The sequence below is a fragment of the Anser cygnoides genome, chromosome 32 (genome assembly GCF_040182565.1).
Source record: "Anser cygnoides isolate HZ-2024a breed goose chromosome 32, Taihu_goose_T2T_genome, whole genome shotgun sequence".
Lineage (NCBI taxonomy): Eukaryota > Metazoa > Chordata > Aves > Anseriformes > Anatidae > Anser > Anser cygnoides.
In genome coordinates this window covers 3,282,573-3,305,346 of record NC_089904.1, presented here as the reverse complement: position 1 = coordinate 3,305,346, position 22,774 = coordinate 3,282,573, and the positions used below count along the sequence as shown (strand labels likewise).

The window sequence follows — 22,774 nt, the reverse complement described above, 5'->3', positions numbered from 1 at the left end:
GCAAGCGGCTCTGGATAATCTCCGGCCCTGCTAGCTGCCAGCAAGCGCTCAGCTACCCCTACACTGGCTGCCTGCAGCTGGGAGAGGGGAGCACGCGAGCACGTTGGCACCGGGGCAAAGCAGTTACACAAAGCACCAAGGCGACACCCCTGAGGCTGCACGCGGGGACTCACCCCAGGCAAGAAAACGGGGACACCGGGACTCTCACCACGGTGGAGGAGGAAAGGAGGCCAGGGAGGTGTTTCATGACACAGCCCACCTTCCAGCAAGCCCTGTGTGTCCACAGAGGGGAGCAGACCCTCACCATCCCCCAGACACCTACCCCGACAGTGCGGCCCCTCGTCCGAGCCATCGAAGCAGTCGTGGAGCCCGTTGCACAGTTTGCTCATGTGTATGCACAGCTCCGTGCCCAGGCAGTTGTGTTCGTTGGGCTGGCATCGCGACACCTTGCTCTGAGGACCTGCAAGACAGCAAAACGCGCAACTGTCACCACACAGAGCAAAAGCAGCACCCAAAGTAGCCGACCGGCCCCAAATCATTCCAGCTCCCGTGGCAGCCCGGGACAAAACCAGCCCCGCTTGCCCACGCCAGGCTCTGCCCTGCTCCGACACCCCCAGATATTGCCCGGAGGAAGCTCGTGGGCAAGCGCTGCGTTTCCCTTTCAAAGCAAGCGGGAGTGCTGCAGGCACAGCTGTTCAGGAGGAAAAGCACGATCCCCCTGGAGTAAGCTTTCCCTTGTCCATCACAGCGCGCAGCCTGCAAAGCAGCGGAGCCCCAAGCAGCCAGGGTGGAAGGGGGGCCCTCACCCAGCCCCAGCGAGCCCGGCCAAGGAGACGAGCACCCTGCAAGCCTCCACAGCCGGTCCTCGGGCACCCGCAGGCGCTGGGACGTGCCGAGCAAGCGAGGCACCCCTGAGGCACTCGCCATGGCACCCCCGAGCTCCCCGTTTTGAACCCTGGGAGGTCGCCCCCACCTCCCCGGGGTCCCGCTCGCTGCCGGAGCACCGGGAGCACCTGGGGCCAGGCGGTGCCCAGACAGCACCGAGCACAGCGGGTCCCCATCCCCCGGGTGCCCAAAGCACGCCCGCGGATGCCAACAGACTTCTTCTCAAAAGGCGACTGTGCCGGCAAGCTCGCAGGGGGCCATTAAGAACCGGGGTTACACGATACAGGGAGACTTAATCTCCGTTATTAACTAGAAAAATTACAAAGGAAGCAAGGCTTTATTTTTAAGCTTCTCAGAAAAGAAGCACGGCATTAAGACAAACAAGAAAACACACCATAAAACAAGTAATATCCCGAAGCCCTGCTAAAAGCTCCCCCAGTGTCTCGGTTCCAGCCCCACTTCACCCCAGGCAGGGAGGCAGCCGCCTCAGGGAGCCGCGCGTGGCTGTGCCCCGAAACCGCGTGGGCTTGTGACACGGGGACTGGAGAGCTCTGAAAGCCTGACCCCTTGCAAGGGCTCTCCTGGTGTCCCTGTCCCCAAGCCCATCCGGGTTTTAGGGCTGAACAAGGAACTCTCCAACAGCTCTTACCAGAGCTAACAGCGTAGCTCGACCGGGTCAACAGCAGCACGCAAGAGAAATAGTGAAATCCCATTTTACGGGGAGACAGCTGCTATTTCTGCTGTGCCTTCGCAGCAGCAGGGCACACAGCACTCCAGCCTCACAGGCAGCAGGGACGGTGCCGCGAGCGGCTCCCCACGGGGCACCACGTCCTCCCGCGGCAGGCGAGGAGCCAGGCCGACCCGGCAAGGGCACCTGAGCACGTGCTGAGCCTCCCGTCCAGGCCCGGTCCCGTTTTAGACAACTATTTAGACCAGCAGCCACCTTTATCTGGGACTCGGGTAGCCCCGCTGGTGCAGCGTGTCCTAAATACGCCGGAGCTCTCCCTCGCCGGGGTCCGGCCGTGCAGCCGCGGATCCTCGCCACGCACGGTGACCTGCGCTGCGCCGCTCGCGGCCGGCCGCTCGGCCTCGCCTGCGGCTCAGGTTTTACTTCCTGCAAGCTGCCGAGTTATGCCGAGCGTGCTTCTAACCCCGGCCCTGGGGCTACCAGGTGCTGTTAAGCGAGGACCACACGCGCTCTCCTGCACCTGCGGCCGCCACGGGGGCACCGCCAGCCCCCGGCACCGGGCAGCGACCCTGCCCCTTCCCCTCTGCCCCGGCAGCTACCGGGGCTGTGGCCGAGCTTCTCCTCCGAGCCCCGTTTCCACCATCTCTGCCACCGCAACCCGTGTTTTCGGCACTGCCTAACTGGAGATAAAGTGCGTGGGGCTTCTCTCAGGCTGATTCCCCGCAGCTGAGCCTGAGCCACAGGCCAGCAGCACACGACAGCTTCCCCTTTTCCTTCAGAGCATCCAGGACAGGTAAGTTCTTGCATTTCCCTCCCGGAACACGGCGGAGGGACCCAGCCTCCCTGCGCTGCGGAGCACGAGGAAGCCTCTGCACAGCCCTCCAGCCTCCCCGACGAAGAATCAGCAAGCGGTTCCTTGCCAAGCAGACGGAGCAGGCTGGGTTTTTCCCCCCTCTGCCCTTCCCAAATGAACCGAACTCTTTGCAGAAATAAAAGTCCGGCAGGAAAAGCACCGCGCGCTTCCGCTCCCGCGGAGGCAGGCAGGGCACCGCTCCCACGCCAGGAGGAGCCCGCGAAAGCCTCCCGCCACGAGCACACCGCCGCGGCTCCTCGCGGAAAGTTCCCAGCTCGCCGCGCTGAAAAACTTCATCCTGCTTTTGTCCGTCCCGTGCAAAGTGACTAACCCTGGGCGTATTGAATAACATGCCCCTTTTTTTATCGGATAACGTGCCTTTTCTTGCACAAGAGGTGCCCAAAGAATGGAAACGCGAAGGGCTCCAGCTGCCAGATGGCTCCCCACGCACGCGGGCTACTTTCCCGACACACTGCAGGACGTTTCCAGTTAGCCGACTCACTCTGCACCGGGGAGGTGGGCTCCTCGGGACGGGGATCCGAGGTGCGTGAGATGGGAACGCCAGTCCGAGGCTCACCGCAGCCACCGGCACGGCGCTTCCCCCTGTCCCAGGGCACAGCGGCACCCAGCAGAGCCCTTCCAGGAGGATCCCCCCCGAGGTGCTGCTGCGGGGCTTTCACTTCTCCAAGGGGGCTGAACCGCAGCGCTATCTAGGCACCAAGTAATCGCAAATTAAGGGTTAATTAAGTCCTATCAATAAGCGGGCCAAAAGAATGAAGGCACTGAAATAAAGTGCACCGTTCATCAGTCAAAACTGATCTGCCGTGTCCATTATTCGCCAGCAAAGAGCCTGGATCAAACTACTTATCACAAACAGGGCAGGATTAATCTACAAGCCACTTTGTTTGCTTTTGACTGTGTTGGCTCACTAATAAATGAGCCAATTTATTACACGTGACAAGCTTGTGGTACACCCCAAGGAGCTGAATTAGACAGGAACTTTTAACCTCTAAAAGCCACTTGGAAAGAAAAAAAAAGAAAAAAAAAAGAAAAAAGAGAAAAGCAAAGCAATTCTTTCCCCTGTAAATACAAGCTGTAATTGACTTGGCAATGGCCCAAAGAAATGTGAAGTGGGGAAAGCTGCAAGGGAGCAGATGGGAGCGTGACCCGGTGCGGGCAGGTCCTGCTCGTGCCACCTGGACGGAGGGCAGCTCCCTCAGGTCCTCTCCCTTGGTTTTATCTCAGGAGAACACCATGCCAGAAGCACCTGGATAAAGCGCTGCTGCATCCTCATCGCTCGATTTTTCCTCCCTGCTGCGAGTTCTCTTGCCCGACGTCCTCGCAGCCACACAAACCACTGTGGACCAGCACGGAACCACGCAGCTCAGCACCGACCCCGCTGCCTCAGGACCGCATCGCAGCGGGGAGGTTGGGAAATGAGCCCTGTGGCTGTGGATGACATTTTCGCAGCGACAGGATGGGGTTCGGGAGGGGCAGAGTGGCTGCGGTGCCCCATCAGGGCTCGCAAGACCCCGCACGGACAGCCTGCTTGAGAAGGGGCTTTCTGGAAGGCAGAGACACCTGGCAGCTTCGGAGAGACCCCCAGACCTGCTCAGCCCCGTTCCTCACTCCTCTGGAAAAGCCTTGGCACACCTTCCCGTTCACGTGGCATTTCAAGACATCCCCACCGACCACTCCCTGGACCCAGGCAGGAAAGGAGGAGGCGAGAGCATCGCCACGGGCCGGCAGCCACCGGGCAGCGACCGCGAGGGCTCCCAGCAAGGGCTGCACACGGGGCGGCTGCGCCAGCACCACACCGAGCACCGGGCGAGAACGGGGAGCCGAGTGCTTTAAGACCTCCTCGATACCCAAAGTGACGAGCCGTGCGACGCCGGGTCCTCGCGAACACCCAGGTAGCTTTGCAGACCGTGGGTCCTCACGCGTCTGCGGGAAGGGTGCCGCTGCCAAGCCAGAGGGGAGAAGCATGCCCGCGGCTCGGCGGCGGCAGCGTGCGGGCAAACGCAGCCAGGCTGCCCCAGGACATCCCGCGGGGGCTGAGAGAGGCCCAGGCACGAGGCCAAGTGGGGATGAAGCAGCCAAATGACAGTCGTAGCTCAGCCACCGCAAATTCATTTCTCAAAGCTCTTCGTCTCCTTCCATTTTCAACTCGACGGAGGCTCTTGTCCAAGTTTTTTCCCCAAGAAAGCACCGTGGAAGGAAAAAACAACGGGGAAAGAATCAGCGCAAGGCACTTGCATGGACACAAGCGCAGCCCCTGAGCTTAAAAAGGGAACTCTTCCTATGCTCGGCTAACACGTGAGCAAAGCCAGCAAATACTTAAAAGGATTCCCCAGAGAGGAAAACCTTTCACATAATAGACAGCATTTCAAGAGACTCTGACATGAGTACATTACTGCAATGTAAATAACCCTGCCTCACTGCCAGGGTACGAAAGGCTATGCCAAGCAGTGTGTAAAAGCAATGTTTGCAGCCTGGGTTTAAAAAAAAAAAAAAGAGAGAGATTAAATAATAGTAATAAAAGTCATTCTCTCCCTGCCAAAAAGATAAGGAGGATGAGAGCCTTCTGGAAGCCCTGGTGCCAAAGCAGCGTGAGAAAACCTTGCCTGGCAATCCCAGAGATACCGGGCCCTCCACCCTGCGTGTGCCGGCAGGTCAGACCGCGCTCGCGCGAGCCCAGGCAGGAGCCTCCCTTCATGCCCCTGCCCATGGGAGAGGGGCAGACGGGCACAGGCTGCGGGCCAGACGTGGGAGCTCAGCGCCGAGCGCTGCCCAGCCAGCACCATACAGCAGCCCGGGACTGCCCCAACCTCCCCGAGCCCTGCCGGGTGCAGGGAAAAGCCAACGCACCTCGCCGAGCGTCGGCAGCGCGTCGCGCAGTCACTGCCGAGGCGGCAGGGCACGGCTCCGGATTCAGTCTCTAAACTGAATTTTCTGCTGCAGAATCAGGTTTTGCAGCCTACCGTGCTGAGACAGACACGGAGGAGACTCCCGGCCCGTCCCGTGACGCTGTGAGAGCAGAGGACACGCTGGTCCTTGATTCGCGCCTGGCACGACGCCCCTACCCGCCTGCCCTGCAGCGCGGAGCCTGTGGGCAGCGGCATGCCGTGCTCCGTCCCTGCAGAGCAGCCGCTGCAGTGCTCCTGCCGAGGGGTCTGCGCAGCCCGGAGAGCCCAGGAGCGAGGGTCCCAGGGGGCATCAGCACCTGGGGCTTCAACGCCTGGTGGCGGAGGAGGACAGCGCTGCCTTCCAGCCTCCCAAGGGGAGGCAGCAAGCAGGGAGGAGGCTCCGCCAGCACCCACCAGCGCCGCTCTTGCGGTGAAGAAAGAGGGGAAAAAGGTAAGAGCTGGAAAAAGGCATCCAGGCTGTCCATCTACCTATCCAGATGGATAAAGAGAGCACGGTTAAACGGGGCACAGGCATGCACAGCTAGAGGAATACGTCAATCAGGACGGATTTCTTCCAGCGCTGGGAAAGGCCTCCAAGTCTTCCTGCAGTAATTTTCCAGGGCTGCTGATTGACTGGAGCCAGACAGCCCATCCCAGCCCCCTCATCCCTCCCACGGAGGGGACGGTTGCATCATTTCGCCTTAAGAAACAAATAACTCCAGCGCCGAACCAGAGCCTGCTTCGGAAGAAACCTTTACGCCAAGCGCAGCGGCAGCCGGGGGAGGACAAGGCGCCTTCACTCGCCGTCGAGCGGCAGCTCCCGGCTTCTCCTCCGACGCCGGACACCGGCACCTGGGCTTCGGCCTCAGCTGGGGCGAGCGGCAGCATCCGCTGAAGCCACCGCTGCCCAGCGGGCACAGACAGGTCCCCGCTCCCCCATCCTGGGGTCCCAAGCCCCCTCCCCATGCTCACCACCACCACCACGAGGGCCAGGGGAAGCACAGGGCGCCGCCGCCGCCTCGCCCCTCGCAGCGAGGCGCTTGCAGCATCCCTGCCTCCGGGAGCCCGGGCTTTCCTCACTCAAACCCGTCTGGATGGAAACCAAACCCAGCGGTGCCCAGGTCCCAGGAAACCATCGCAATGCGATGGGTCACAGCCCCCATGGCGAGAGACACCGGGGGGGCAGCGGCTAGGGAGACGAATGGCAGACAGACAGACAGATGGACGGACTGAATTCCTGCCGTAAGCGGCACCCGCGGTCCCACCCCCGGGGCGCTGAGAACTCGTGCGCTACTGGAAAGCGTGAGCGGAGGTAGAGCAGTGGTGCGATGACGCCTGTTCAGGACCCTCGAACGACCGTGCAGTGAAAGAGCGAATGGAGCAAAACGCAAAGAAAATTATTAGGAAGGAAAGTCATACATACATATATCAGGTGATTCATCCGAGCCATCGGGACAATCCTTTTCCCCGTCACAGCGCCAGCCCTTAGATATGCACGTAATCTGATCTTTGCATGCAAACTGTTTAGGGCTACATGTCTTCGGTGCTGGATGAGAAAAGAAATAACGATAATAAACATGATCAGTTTCTTCCCAAAGACAAGTTATTTAAAAAAAAATAAAAAATAAAAATTTAAATTAAGGACTAGATTGCTTTTAGTTTGATTTCTTTCTAATGGCGAAAGTTTTAGCCTGGCATCAAATCCATCAACCTTGCCCCTAAGGAAAGGAGAAAATTTAAACTGAAACATTAATTACACTGCGAGAAAACAGGAACTGAGATCCATGATGCACTAACAGATTTTAAAGATCATTTAACTTGGATGAATTAGCTCCTGGGAGCCAAAGGCGCTTTATTTTCTATGCCAGACAGTAAAAAAGAAAGGGAAAAAAAATGAGAAAACCCAAACGAGAGCAAATTAAAAAGGAATGTTTTCAAATTGAGCAGCAGCAGCACAGGTGCTGCCTGTTCGCGCGGGTGCAAGGGCCGCAGGCACCCGTCGCCTCCTCGCCTGCACCCCAGCCACACGCCGGGACGGGGGCGACGACCGCCCCAACCCACCCCGCAGGCAGAGACCCCGTCCTCCGCGCGCAGACCGCGATTGGAAGGGAAAGAAACCAGAGGGGAGCTTCCTTCCCCCCAGCACTGCCGGGCTTCATTTCTCTGGACGGCAGAGGCTGAAAGAAAGTTCTTTCTTGGCAAATCCACAGCTGGCTGCGACAGCGCCAAACTTTAAAAAGAAAAACGCGTACGTGTTTGTACAAATAAAACACACGCACGCAGCACGAGCAGAGCCAGGCAGCTCGGGAAGCATTACGGGGCAGGGCGGGCAGCAAACGTTCAGGTGGTTGCTGCAGGCGAGGGGGTCAAAGCGCAAAGCCCCAGCTCCATCCCCGAGCCCCCGGCAGAGCCGCACCGCGGCAGGGACGTGCACCGGCAGCGCCAGCCCTCCCCGCCTCCTCGCCAGTCTCTTGGCACGTCGCGTTTTCCCGAGAGACTCAGCTCTTTGCAGCAAACACCTCCACGCTGATTGCAGCTTTTGTTATAAAACAGCAAGCCCGAGCCCTCGGGGAGGGAGGAAATCTTGAAAACCCAACCAAACGCAACTCTGAATGTTCGTTACAGGAGAAGGCAGCACAACACGCGCAACGCCAGCAGGTATCTGGCGTCGTCCCTTGCCTTCTGCTCAGCTCCCCTCTCCGCGGACCCCTGTCACATCGTGCACAGCCCACGCTGAGGGGGGGTCTCCGCATGTTTCCAGGCGGCTGCAGCGCGCAGCAGCGCGGACGCGCGCCCAGCAGCGCTACCGCTCATTGCGTGCGTTTCACGACCCAGCTCGCTCTCAGGCTCCTGACGGACCAGAGGAGGTGCCGAGATTCCTCGCCGACCTGTTAGGAACAGGAGATGCCTCCTGCCTCCCTGCTCAGCAGCCTTTTGCTCCGTCTGTGCTGCTGGGGAGGAGGAAGGGCAGAGCCCCATCCCCTGCCCAAACCCTGGTTCCTAAAGGGGGGGGAAACTCTCCCACCTGCCCTTGCACCCTGGGACTTCTCCAGTTATTGCCTAGACCCACAAAGGGGCTCTGTTTGCCCCAAAACTTGTCTGCTTTCTCCGGAAATGCCCGATTGGTTTGATTGAAGAGTATCGCCTCCTGCAAACCTGCCTTCGCTCGGGTCTCTACAGCATCAGAAGCGTTGGAGCTGCTGCTAGACGGAGACGCTCGATACCATGACACGGAGTTTAGCGCAGTCAAGATGGAGACTGGATGTATCAAAATGGACGAAACACCCGCAGCTGTGGGCCCATGCCAAGCCCTCCGATCCCAACACCATTCCTAAGACAACCAGCTCAAAGCCAAGTCCCTCCTGTTCCTCCTGCAGGAGCCGGCAGTGCGGGACGGGACGGCGGGGCATCCTACGGGGCCGTTTGTCCCAGGTGCTCGGGCTGACAGTGATGAAACGCGGGACCACCGGCTGCAGGAGCAACCCCTCCTGCTGGGCACAGCTGGTGCCGGCCCTGCTACGGAGCCCATGGTCACCACGGGGCCGTTTCCTCTCGGCCCCAGGGACAGGTCAGACCCAAAGCAGAAGGGGCTGCACCCCGCCGGGCACCCGCTGCCCGCTCAGGGTCCCCACGAGCACCCCGAGCCTGGCACCCGCGCCCCAGCGCCGGGGGCCGCGTCCCCACCAGGGCCAGCTCTGCCACCCCCTCTTCCTGGAGGAGCTGATCTTCCTCCCCCATCTCTGAGCCACAAGTTTACCCAATGCAAGATTCATTAAGGAAACCACAGCAAAGAACCGACACTCCCTTGGATTTCCTGCTCTCCCTCATCCCCCGAGGTTTCCAGCAGCCGCAACGTGACCTACCGCCGCACGCACGCACCCCGACGGCCCTCGGCCGAGCCCAGCTCCAGCTCTCGCCTTCCTCCTCCCCCCCGAGGGGAGCAGGAGCTGGTTTACGAGGGCAGGCCCCTGGCAAGCGGCTCCAAGCCTCCTGCCCGGCACCTACACTTCTGCTGCCCCCCAGCTGCTCAAAGCCCCCCAGGTTTGTGTCTACACAGGAGATGAAGCCGGGCCCAGGGCAGGATCTTGATGCAACTGGTTTATTTTGCACTAGAGACACCCGTCCTGGAACAGAGATGCTCACCAGCAGCACGGAACACGAGCCCCTCTTCCGAAGACGTCATCCCTAGCTACCAGCACCTAAATCTTCCAGACCAGCTCCGTCTCACGGACTGGCTGCGGTTAGACAGACCGAAGGAGAGCAAGTTCTCCTGCTGCTTGCAACAGCTCCCCTACGCAGGAGCAGAACATGTGGGATTTCTTCCAAGCACTAAAACATTGCTCATACGCCTTTTTTTTTTTTTTTCTTTGTCAGGCTTCACATGTGTCATGGTTTGCCGTCAGGAATGCCACCCCTGTAGACACGTACTTGGCTCGCACCTGCCTCTTCCCGGACGTGGCAGTGCACGTGCAGGTCTCCAGCTAAGTCAGCTGCAGGGAAGAAAGGTGCTTCCCCAGCACAGGTGAGCCCCAGGGAACGGTCTCACTGCACCTTGCCGCCACGGGTGGCGTTACCCTGCCACAAAGCTGTGTCTGAACTGGGCTCGGAGCTCAGCCTGTCCCCGCCGTCACTCACAGAAGCAAGGATCGCCGTGGAAGCACAAGCCTGCACCGCTGCTGGTGGCTCTGCACAGGGAGAAGAAAGAAGCCTGGCTTCCCTTTTCAGCCACTAGCTCTCCAAGCTTCTCGGTAACAAAACGCACTTTCTGTTCCTGCACAGCATGTTCCTAGTGAGTTAAATAGCCTCCAAAATGAGTGTCAAGATGCCTAAATGCCAGGTGGACAATTAGAGAAGGTGTCTGTTAATGCATCGTTCACAATGAGCCAAGTTTCTTTTTGAAAGCCAGGCGGCCGCATCAGCAGAAGCGGCAATCTCAGCGGAGAGAGGAGCTCCAACTTTGGGTAGGAGAATAAAGAAGCCTTCATGCAGTGTACAATGGCCAGCTCAGACTGCAGGGCCAGGACAGCTGCAAAAGCCTTCCATGGAAAACATTTGCCTCTTTAGCAGTCAGAGGAGAGATCCTCGCTTAAAAATAATTCAAAAGGGGACAGAGGGGGGAAAAAAAAAATTGTACTCAAAACAGCAAATGGTTATTTCGGTACAGAAAAGGGCGCCCTTCTTCTCTAGGGAGGGCTGGGGGCGCCCGTCCCAGCAGGGAAGCGGAGCTGCAGCAGGGTCTGTCGGGGCAGGAGAGGACCCGGACCCCGGCGGCACCTCTCGCTGCCTCGGTGATGAGGGCAGACGAAGTCAGCACCGCAACGCAGGCAGCCAGAGGGCTTCGTGTGGACGCGCAGTGGGTTCACAATTTTTTTTTTTTAAAGTGTTAACAAAAAAACACACAGCAAAACACGTTTCATCTTTGCCTAAAGCAAGAAATCAGCACTTCTACTTTAAATGGACTATTCTGGGAGGCTGGTGAACAGAAGGTCCTCACCTTGAGTAGAAGCCAAATTACCTTCAGTGCACGGATGACTATGGCATAAAAACCTAGATAAACTGGAAGCAAACCACAAAAAAAAGTTAAAGAACTTCCTCCTTTAAGCGAGCCATACTTTTCTACTCAACCCAATTCTTGCTCCTCTCCTTGGAGGAGGTGGCTGGCTCTTACTTCGCAAAGGAAACAGCACTGGCAATAAATATGGACTGGAATGAGCATGATTTGCAAAACAGATGTTCTTGGGGGGGGGGGGGGGGGGGGAATAAATCCACTCCACATTCCTCATAGGTCTCTGTTCCCCAGCTACTCCCCTCCCCTCCATGCTAGCATACACGGTCCCGCGCAATGGCCAAGCCTGCCAAAACACACATCTCCTGCGCTGCGCACGCAGAGCCGGGCTCGCTCTGAACCCTGCTCCAGGACGCACGTCAGGCTTGCGAACTCCATCCGGGTACCGAGCCCCAGCAGCTCGGGACCAAAAAGGGGCGAGATAAACCAGCCGAGCCTTCAAACTTCCCTGCCAGACCCCCTCCTCGCTCAGAGCTGGCTACAGCTGCCACCAGCACAACCGCTGGGATGCTTCGAGGTCCCCGAACGTCGCCCTTGGGAGCTTTGCCCCAGCGACACGAAAACCCGCGACGTCGTTCCGGGGGGCAGAAGTCTGGCACGAAATTATTGAACCTCCGGAGAAGGGGGGGATGGAAAAGCCCCAGCATCCCGGTGCGTGCGGGGTGAAAGGTGGCATCATCTGTGCTTCAGTCCAGCCCCGGTCCTCACCAGCACCGGCACTGGAGCACAGTTTACAACCCCATCTCCATCCCCTCGGCGTCCCTCCCTCTCGATTTAACTCTCCAGATGTCCCTTGGCCAGAGGACAGCGCAATTTAGAGGCTGCTTTCCCAAAACGATGACCGGGCGCATGCACCTCGCGTGACTCCTCCTGGGCCCTGGCACGCAAGGCCATGACGCCAAACTGAAAGACTTTCCGAGCGGTCCTATTAACTGAACACAAAAATCAGTCATCCCAGGCTTTCATTCTTCTCTACCATCTCCCCCACATCGTCCATTCTTTGTTCTCAAGTTTTGGGGTGGGGGGAGAGTGATTTATTCATTTTTTGTGTTGTCAGGACTCTTCAACTTCTCCAGAATTTCTCTGTAGCCTGAAGACAGACAGGCACGGAGAGAAAAGGTAAAACACTGAGGCACGCGCACACCTCGAGTCCTTCATGATGCCTTGAATGCAGGGACCGGAGCTTTGTTACAAAGCCGTAAGGCCACTGACAAATAATAAAGTAAAATAAAGTAAAATAAAGTAAAATAAAGTAAAATAAAGTAAAATAAAGTAAAATAAAGTAAAATAAAGTAAAATAAAGTAAAATAAAATAAAGTAAAATAAAGTAAAATAAAAATAAAAATAAAAATAAAATAAAATATCACAAACGGGGAGAGCAGAGCCCAGAAGGGCTGCGACTTCCCCCAGCCACTCGGGCATTTCTGCACACAGCGTGCAGAATTTGCAAGCTCATGGCTAAAGTAAATTTGTCAGGTCCTTTGGCTCTGAAAAACTAGACAGGATAATAGAGACATTTAAAATAACAAAACTTAGATCTTGCAGTCACATTTTTTCAAGGGGGGGGGGGGGAGGCTTATTTGTTTGGTTTGCATTTAAAGACAAGATCTCTAAACAGTTCAAATGCATTTTTGCCATTCTTCCATCTGGCCCCCTCGTATGAGAAGATTCAAACCAGACGGGCTGCTCCATCGGAGCTGCTGTTTCCATGAATGACGTTGCTGTTCGCACTCCGAGCTATTCCCATTTGGAGGAGCCGCAGGTATGCGCTGGTTGGAACTTATTTGGGTTGGAGGGGGAGGGGCTGGTTCAATTGCTAAGTAAATATTGACTTTAAAATACGCATTTTTTCCCTTTTCCTTTCAAGTCTGCCTATTGCGTCTAAATCACAAGGCATTAGCTCTGGGGATTTTTTGTTGTTTTTTTTTTAGGGGATTTTGTTTTGTTTTGTTTTATAAAAGGACAATTTTGAAAAGAAAAGCCTGCCTCAGCTTTGCAAGAGAGGTTCGAACGGAAGCAAAACGCCATTCATAAGAAACGCGCGCATCTGTCGCTGGGAAAGAGCTGGCTGAGGGCGAAGAACGTCGGAAGGCATCTTTGAGCCGGCCTCCCCAGACCCGGCCAGCTTTTAGATACAGCAAGGAGCTGAAAACCACCCCGAAAACCCCATCCGAGCAGAGCACCGGTGGACCGTCATCTTCAGGCACGTGCCCCGAGCATCCCCCAAAGCGTGCTGCGAGCCTTCGCGGATTTTTCGCCTCTGGCTCGTGCTCGCCGGCTGCCTCGAGGCGACACGGGGGATGCTCACGTACGGAGGGTGCTTCAAGGTCTCGCAGCAGCCCTCAGACGCAGAGGGCCTGGCCCGTGCCCCGGCTGGTCCCAGAGGCTGGCCTGGACCCTTCGCACGGAGACCGTGCTCCCGTCGCCCACAGGAGGGCACAGAGGGAGCAGCCCAAGGGTGCCGGGACCCCGGCTGCCCCCAGCATCCGCCTCCAGGCCGCAGCTCCCAGCCAGGCCTCGGCCCCGCCACCATCGCTGGGGCAAGAGGCGGCACCGCGGCCTGGCCGAGGAGCAGCCGAGGGATGAGCCAGAGCGGGCCCGCGGCAGCCACCGTGGGCCCGTGGCAGCCACCAGCCCATCCTCTGCCCGCTATTCCTTTATCGATTCAGACAAAGGATGAGAGGGGAACGTGGAGCAGGAGAAGGAACAACGAGGGGTGGCAGCAGGGGCCGGGCTGGCTCCCCATCAGGGAGGACAGGAACGGAGATGGCCACGAGCGGCCATCCCCAGCGGGGAGAGGGGGAAGGGGAATAAAATCATATCGCGACTTCCAAGGGCTCCTTTCATCTCCGCGCACCGCGGTCACCTGACTTCAAACAGATCCAGGGGGAGACGATTTAAATGCTAACACGCATCAGGAAATCTGGACGCGCTGGGAGGAATGCGCTCCCCCCGCCAGCCCAGCCCCTTCCCCTCCTGCTCCTGCTCCCCAGGCTCCGGGCAGCTCAGCTGCCTTCAGACAAAATGCATTAAAAAAAAAAAAAAGGGGGGGTGGAATTTGCATTTTAAACCAAATTCAGAAGCAGAGAGATCTGTGCTGGAGTGAGATCCCCCCCGTCCCCCCCTTCTGCCTCCAGACCCACAGATTGATCCTGAGAAGAATGAGCTAAAAAATGGCAGGAGATGAAGCCAGATGAAATGAATCCACGGCATTTTCAGAATCGGAGGGGGAAAAAAAAAAGCTTGATCATACAAAATGTGGTGGGGAGGGGCAGAAGGGGCAGGCTCCAGCCACGCAGCAGAGGGTGTTTCAAGAAAGAATCGTGCTTTTTTTTTTTTCTCCTCCTTTTTCCCTTTTTTTTGCAGCTTATCTGCAATTTAAATGAAAACAAGAAAAAGAGAAAAGAAAAAACAAAAAAAGCATTTGCAGCCAAGAGAAAGGGGCTTAATTCCTCTCGGTTCGGTTGGAGGGGCTGCAGCCGTGCCTGGCTGGCAGCCACCCCTTCTGGGGGGGGGCCGCCCCTTCCCCTCCCCACACGAGGCAGAGGGGTGAGGAAGGGGCATTGATTCGGGGCAGGAGACCCAGCCAGATACTATGGATGCCGTGCACGATGTCCCCCCTCCCCCCCAGATCCAGAACATCCTCTGCCTCCTCTACCTGCTCGGAAGGTTTTATTCCCTTTATTTATTCTAGCAATAAGAAGTAGGATGTTTATACCATTGGCAGTTTGGAACCCAAACAGAATATAGCGTTCTGCACCGGAGGCAGTTATTTATGGCTTGTGGCTAAAGCTGATAACGCTTCCCCCAGAGACCTGCCTGCATTGTGCAATAAAGCAATTGCACATTATAGATTAATAGGCATTTCATCTGGGTAGCTGAATCACAGGGCAGGACTCTGCAAGGAGCTAAATGACAGAGCCCAGGGCTGTGCGAGGCGAAGGGGCCGGTAGGGCCGGCAGCAGGCGGGGGGCTGCGCTGGGCAGCAGGGCGCTCGACTGCATTCGGCCTGGGACGGGCATCAGCCAGCCAAGGCTCGAAAAGCGCTGGAGCCAGGCCAAAACCATTGGCCTTAATTCATTAGTCAACTCAATTTCGCTGGCTTTGCAAATAAGGACTTTGTCTAAAATGGGGAAACGGACCAGAATAGCTATTGTGAACCGGGAGCGGGCAGAAAGGGCCCTTTGAGAGGACACTCTGCCGGAATAAAAGTCACTTTTATCCCAGAATAATTAGCGTGCTCTGAGTACACTAATTATTCCAGCATAAAGGGACTTTTATTCCCAAGAGGAGAGTGCCGCTCGGGGAGCTACTCTGAATTCAGGTCCACCTGTCCGTGTGAACGCCGTCTCCCGGTCCTGCCGCTCCGGGGGCGACCCGGCCTGCCGACACTTGTGACACCCACGGGTCCGGGGATGGACGGACCTGCGAGCATCCGCAGGGCGGTCACCACTACAAGTCCAGACCAGGCTGTGCCATGCAAACTTGGGCTCCCACCCCAGCCAGCGCTGGGAAACGCCAGACCCCTGCCCTATGCGTGTCCCCTGCACTAGGAGGAATAGGGTGAACAGACCCAGCTCCATCATCTGCACAAGCTGCCAGGTGGTTTTCACGAGCCCCATTGTTTTGGGGAGCAAACACCTCCTGCAGCTCAGGGGGACAAGGTCACGAAGCCACCGCGGCACCAGCTGCTATTTCAAGGTCTCCCCAGGAAAACCTCAGGCTCCCGCTGAAGAAAACAGCACAGGGAAGCAGAGCAATACCGTAACCCCTCCTGCTCCACGCAGACAGCGTCTCCAGCTGCTCTGCCCAAGCTGGGGTTTGGCTGTGACCTGCTCAAACGTGGCCGTAGCTACAGGGAGGCTGGGAAAAACTCCCCCGGCCCATCCCCTCCTTGCCTCACGGGAGCTGGAGCCTGTCTAGGAGGAACACACCCCAAAAGCAAACCCGACCTGCTCGCCCAGTGATAGCAGACTCGGAACAAAAACGCAGCCTCCAAAGCAGGGTGGGGAAGCGTCCCCTGGCTCAGGCCTCCCCCGCAGCGGCACCTTGCAGGCACAGCGTGCCGGACGGGCCGCTAGCGCGCACCTCGGAGGCGGCGGTGCAGGATTGGGGAACACTTGGGGTTTCCTCAAGAGCATGCTAACAGGATGCCACATCGCGCTGTGGCTTTGCTGGGCGCTGCCTCATCCCCCTCCGCACCGCCGAGTGCCCACGGCCCCGTGCCGCACGCAGCCAGCGGCCTCCACGGGCCGACGCCGCTTCCCCGTGTGCCTGGAGGAGGATTTCCCTGGGCCAGGCCCCAGCGGAGCCGAGTCGGCCACGCCAACCAAGCGCTTCGCACGTCCAAACGCCCGGCAGGGCGAGGGCAGGTGGAGGCAGCAGAGGGGACGTGGCCGGCGGCGGGGCTCCAGCCCCGTTGCCTCCCCGCAGCGCAGCCCCCGCCTGCGCCGCTCCTCGGCCGCCCCGCGCGAGAGCTGGCCCCGCTCCCGCTCCTCGCCGCCGCCGTGCCGGCCGGGCGCCGTTCCCCCACCGCAGCACTGCGGCCCAGACACCCGGGCCGGGCCACGGCCGAGCCGCCGTGCCAAGAGCGCCGCGCGGCCCCACGAGCCGCAGCTACCACCCAAACAGCGAGCTCCAAGCTCGAGCAGGGAGGGGAGGAAAAAAAAAAAAAATAAAAAAATAAAATCCAACAACAACAAAGAACCCCAACGCTGTGTCCCAGGGTCGCCGCACAATACCCGGGCTTGTTGCTTCTGCTGGCAAAAGGCAGCTCCGATCAGCTGTGCAAATTGCAGAGTAACCCGGCCGCGTCCCTGCACGCAGCTCGGGCCAAGGACAAGGGCAGCGTGGGGCGGGCAGAGCCCCCGTGCCCCCGGCGGCACCCCCGGGGATGCAGCCGCTGGGCTGGGTCTTGAGAGGTGGAGGGAAAAAACAAGATCTTTGGCACGGTGAAGTGTCCCATCTGTTTATAACTGGCAAAAATGATTAAAGAGGAATCTGGTACAGTTATGTCTGGTCTGATTTTGTGTCCCAGACATTACCCTGCCCCCTTGGCATCTCTACCAGCGCGGCTATGAGCGCCTAACTGCTCGCCTGCAGCAGCCTGGACGCTCCTTGGTGCTTGGACCTGGTGTGCCCGTTCCTACCTTCTGCAAGCTGCAGAAAAAGGAGCTTTGAGATTTCAGAGAAGCTGAAAGAGCAGGGGGCAGGGCAGGTTTGGGAGGGATGCCGGCATCAGGCAGCCGCAGAAGAGAAAACCAAACTCATGAGCACAACGCTGGGCTCCAAATTCCACAGAGAAAACCCGCTCCAGGCCACGAGAGGAGACACTTGAGCGAACCCATCCGGACGGGCTCCGGCGGGAAGCAGAACCTCGCCGCGGCCACGCGGGGTGACACAGAGCGGGGCAGGATCTCGCCCACCTCCCGGCCACAGCTACAACCGGGGCCACGTGTCCCCGCGGCACAGATGAAGGCAGCACCACGGATCCCTCCATTCATGCTTTCAGGAGACAGGGAGGAAATTCCCCTGCGTGGCAACAACCTCGGAAGCCCCGGTGCCCTGCCCTGGGGCAAAGGCCGGAGCTGGCCCCAAGGACGGACAGACAGACACAGCTCGGGCCCCCCGCTGCTGCCCTGGGAGGCCATGGATGGCGCCTGCCCTCCCCTGCCAGGGCAGGAAGGTGTCTGAGGCCCTACGCCCCGCAGCTTCCGTGCAGGCCTTTGGAAGTGCTGTCGCTGTAGGAAGTATTAAAGCCAACTGCTTCCTTTTGCAAACAATAAAAAAGCACTACAACAGAAGGCAGCGGGCCGGGGGAGGAAGCCATTCACAGCCCGGCTCCTTCCCCAGCGCGCTGCTGGGACTGGAGCTGCTCGACTGCTGTGCACGAGGGCTCCAGCTCCCTCCTGGCTGCACACCCAGGGACCAGGACCCGTGCTCGGCCCCAGGTGAGGCTGCTCCGAGCGGCCGCTCGTGCCGGGTGCCCAGCGGCAACCCCACAACGAGCAGACCAGGTCCAGGCTCTGCAGAGCGGTGTTGCTGCAGGGCAGGAGCGAGGTGCGGGGTCGCTATTCCTCCCCAGTGTCACAGCTTTACCCACACAGCAAAAGCCTTTTTTTTTTTTTTTTTTTTTTTTTTTTAAGGTCAAGATACTCAAAGCCTTCAGCAAATTCTGAGCACAGCACGAAAAGAAACTCGCAGAACCCCGTGGGCTGGAGCGTGCAGCCGAGATGCCAGGAGGCTCCCGACCTGGGTGCAGGAAAGCAGAGACAAGGGAAACCGAGTCGCAATTAGCCCCAAGGAGACTGATTAACCGCTACAGTGCCGTGACTACTCCAGCGTGGCCTGTCGTGCCAGCGAACAGAGAGGCAGAGGTACTCCTGACTGTTCATCAGACACAATGAGCTGCTGTGCAGACCCGTGATCCAATGAGCGCCGGGTCCCTGCGCTCAGACGTCTGTAGCAGCGCCTGCAAACAAAGAGCTGCACCATATTAAGTAAATGGACTAGATTGATGCGTTTCAAAGCTCCAGGCGGATTAAAATAACAATTTGCCTGGCAGCCCACAGAAAACAAAACCTAGCCACATCTCAGCACGGCTGAGGCAGAGGAGCGGCAATAGGAGGGCTCGGAAGGCGCTCGTTTCACCCCCGGCAGGAAACCTTCTCCGTTCATTCGCTAAGGGATGGAAATCGCAGCCCTGAATCCAGCAGCAACTCCAAAAGGAAAGCAATCAGTCCGTCTCCTTCCCCAGCCCACGTTACTGAAGCTAATCGCCTGCCGCAGGTTTCTTTGCCCTTCACCTGCCGGTCACGGCCCCACGTGCCCGGCCACGACCCAGAAACGCGCGCTCACCCTCGCCACTTGCAGCGCTGCCTTCTCCTTTGGAGAAACGGCACCTTGCAGGAGGCTAATTGGTCCAGACAATTAAAGATGAAACTTCCAACTCAATTAGACGCTTTCCCAGTCACCTGCAACTCACATTCAGATGCCTCAGTCCACTTTTTGGAAGAAATCACAGACCCGCTCTCCCCCTCCCACGGCAGACGAGGCCACCCACTGCCCCCACAGCAAGGTTCCCCCGGGACCCCCCAGGACCTCCGGGCCACCGGCAGGGTCCTGCCCAGCCCCACGCTGCCCACCCCGCGAGCCTGAGCTTCAGGCGCGCTGGGACCGTCTCTAACCCTGCAAAGCATCCGCGTGATTGTAGCTTTCGTCTGCTCGGCTTCCTTGGCTAAGAAAGGACACAGCAAGCCTATATTTAGCACCAGAGATGGATGGACTGCACTGGGGAAAGCAACCTCACACAACGGAATAAGATCCAGCAAAACAGTCCTCGCAACCCACCCAGCATTTTTCCTTCTTAAAATAAGAGGCGCGGAGCGAAGAAAACAAGAAGTTTGAGCCGAATTAGAAAAAGGCTGAAAATATTTGCTGCTGCTGCTTGCCGCTGGCAGGACGGGCTGCCAAGGTACATTAAATGTAAGTGACTGAAAAGTTAAGTCAACAGCAAAAACTGGTCTGTAAATAACTGCAAGCTGGTCTCGCACTGGCTTGCGAAATACGAAGGAGAGGAAAGCGCATCTCTGTGCGGACGGCGTTGACGCTCGCTTGGGAACGCCACCGAAGATGGCGCAGACACGAGACCTCCGCAGGTGCCGGGCACGGTACCGGCCCCGGTACCGGCCCCCAGCCCAGCATCACCTGCAGCCCTGGGGCCCCCCCCAAGGAGAGGAGCAGGCAGGGGCCGCACGCGCAGCACCGCCAGTGAGCGTCCGGCACGGCACCGCCAGGCCGGCGCTGGACGTGCCCCCAGCGCACGACGCCGCTCGCTGACCTTCACCGGCTTCGGTCACGTGGCTGTGATACCGATGGGGTTCAGAAACACGCATCTCCTCCCCCTCGGGGACAGCGGCTGCTTAATTTACAGCACCCGGCAGGACTCCGGGCACACAGCGTGCGCTGCAGCAGCAGAGGGGAACAGGCCACGAACCGGGGACCTACGCCCCATCTCCTGGCGGCCATGCGCGGAGAGGACACCGACGGGGATGGAGCCAGAATGCCTAATCCAGAAGGCGGCGGAGATAAAAATTCAATCCCAGCACAACGAGAGCCTTGTCTGCTTGGCAAAGCATAGAGCCCGCAGGAAGGAAACGGGTTAGATGCGTTCACCGCTCGCAGGCTGAGTCAGCCGTGCACCGCCGCGACGAGGAGCAGGCGCAATCTCCGAGGAGCCCATTTCCCAATCCTGGGATTGCTGGATTCTTCCCGACTTATCCGTGGGGTTTCAGACAGCTCTCCTACACACCCAGGCATTTCAGCCAAGCTCTGCGACTTGCTGGGGAAAACCGGGAGCACGATGACTTTGCACTGTGCCGAGGCGCACGGCACAGAGAGCAGTGGGCTCTGGGAGCGCAGCCAGCACTCGCCTGTGGGTTAGCGGTTGAACGAGGTGCTCGACACGCATCGGGGAACCGAAATCTTTTCGGCACCTGGAAGAGGAACCTCCTGCCCCACGGCAAGGCACGGTCCTGCCCGCTGGTTGCTGTCACATCGATAGTGCCGACTCAGCCAGGCTCACGAGCACCCAGCCCTGACCGCAGTGCCCTGGGCTGCGCCGCCCCCCCGGAGCTACCGTTTCGGGAAGCATCCCCTTGCACCCTCTTCCCAGGGCCAAGGGGGCGCGGGGAGGCGCACGTGCCCTGCACGGGACGGCAGCGGGCAGCCTGAGCTCACCAAAGCCCCACTGAACGACCACCCGCAGCGGGCTCGGGAACTTATCCCAAAGGTGCACCCAAAATCCCCGCGAGCCGGTTGCAGCCCCGGGTTCAGCACCCGCACAAGGCACCACAGCACTGTGCTCGCTGGCATTCGTCTCCTGGAGGAAGGCGCCGGGCAGGGGCTTCCCCACGCGGGGCACAGCGGGGCCCTCGCTGAGGATTCCCCCGGCAGCGCCACGTGAGGAAGCCAACGCAAAAGGTTGCTCTGCAGATGTCCCGCGTGCCCAGTACCCCTCCGAGGCCGGCGCATTCACCTCCAAAACCCGCAGGGATGCTCCCTCTTCCTCCAAGAGCCAGGATCCCTTCCGCCCAAGGACTCTGCCCCTCGTTCCCTCCCAGCCCCGTCTCTCCCCGCTCAGCTCAGCCACAGGAAACGCCAGGAGCTAACGGGGATGTTATTGCAGCCCTCCGGCGGCCGGGGTCCCCTCCGCCCTCCCCAGTGAGGAGTCGGCCGAGCACAGCCCCTCGCGGTGCCTTCCCAAAGCACCCCGCGGGGAAGCGAGCGGCCTCGCTCGGACCGCACCACCACCAGCACCACAGCCCCGCGTCCTCCTGCCCTCCAAGGGCCCCGCGGTGGAACGGCTCCGTCCGTGGGCACCTCCTGACCCCTGGGCAAGCCGCCAGCTCCCGCCTCCACCCTGTCCCCCAGCGCTGAGCTCCAGAGAAGGACCGTGGCTCTGGGGACACCGCGGAGCAGCTGCTTTGCACCATTTTTTTTTCCCCCCTTAGCTTGACCCTGCTTATCAGCCGTTGTTTCTGCGAGGGGAAGTCCCCCCGTCCCAGGACGGGTGCAGCGCTGCTGCCGCTGCTTGCCGGCTCTGCCGAGGAGCGCGGTGCCCACAGCTGGCCGGTGACAGACCCGTGCCGGACCCCGGCACCCTCCGGGCACATCATGGCCTCGGGCACGGGCGGCTCCAGGCTCGTAAGGAGCCGGCTCCTACCAGGGCGGTGCCAGGCAGGCAGGACGAGGGCAGCGCCGGGTCGGAGGCATCGCCCCACCCTGCCTTGCAGCCAGCCCCAAAACCAGCCCTGGGTCGCTAAGACCCCCCCCAGACGAGCCTCCCTCGCTAAGTGAGAAAGCATCTGTGCTCCTCTCCCCAGCACTTCTCTCTGCCAGGTTCCTGGGGAGTGAGTCACTCCTGCAAAGCTATATCGAGACAGTTTGGCTTCTCCCCACGTCCACACCTTGCCAATCACACAGGACTGCAAGGCTCATCCTACTCCGGCTGCGAGAGCCAGAGACACAAAAGCTGCCCCGGCTCGAAGCCGTCCCTTCACCAGCGGCCCCGTGCCCCCGCCACCGGCAGCCATGCCACCCGCACCTCCCTCCTGGCCCAGGGGTGCCGAAAAGCCGAGGCTGCGCCCGTCCTGTGCCAGGCAGGAGGCAGCCGGCAGCTGTGCGTCAAGTACGGGCTGGTGGCAAAGAGGAACCAATTAACTCGAAAGCCTCGCCAGCTCTCCTCCAGGAAGAGGCGGCTCTGGGTGCCAAGGCCTTTGAGGAACGGGGAAGACTTGGGTGGTTTGCCCTCCGTCGGCCCAACTGGTTCCTGACACTGGAGGAAGTGCACGAACAGCCGACAGGGCAGGAGCAGCCCCGGCACCTTCCCGCACCGCGCTCAGGAGCGGAGAACAAACGGGGGCCGGGATGCCAAGGACGAGGTCGGAAGCAACGAGGTCGCTTTGGCATCGACGAGGAGGCAGCGCCTCGGTTCTACCCCAGAAACGGGCAGCGCTGCTGAGGATGCTCCGCGCCCCCCCCCAGCACCGGCACACGTCACCGGAGAAGGAGCAGGCGGGACAGGAGCCGCGGCCGTGCCGCTCCCGCAGGGATCGCAGCGCTACGTGGGCACGCGGCGCGCAGGAACGGCAGAGACGCGGCGAGAGCGGAGCGCGGGGCCACATCACGGGCTCAGCACCCTGCCCTCAGCACCCCACAGACACCCCCTGCCCACATCTGCGTGGAGCTGGGCAGGCTCCCCCCAGTCAGCCCCGTTCCCTCGCGTGGCAAAGGCAGCGCCAGCCCCCCCGGCCACCCCCAACAGTCCCCTGGACCCAGCCCGGCTCCCGGAAAACCCGTCCCTGCCCAGGGAGACG

General features: G+C 59.5%; 1 protein-coding gene across 3 annotated transcripts in view; it reads right to left on the bottom strand.

Annotated features, from left to right (window-relative positions):
* The window catches only part of LRP1 (LDL receptor related protein 1), an 89,444-nt gene that overhangs the window by 64,363 nt on the left and 2,307 nt on the right, over window positions 1-22,774 (bottom strand). For 2 of the 3 annotated variants that reach the window (XM_066985783.1, XM_066985784.1), the window contains exons 2-3: window positions 6,756-6,878; window positions 323-460 (exon numbers count right to left, since the gene is read on the bottom strand). In XM_066985783.1, the coding sequence (XP_066841884.1) occupies window positions 323-460; window positions 6,756-6,878 (261 nt within the window). The remainder of the gene's footprint in view (window positions 1-322; window positions 461-6,755; window positions 6,879-22,774) is intronic. The other variant, XM_066985785.1, reaches the window with a different exon arrangement.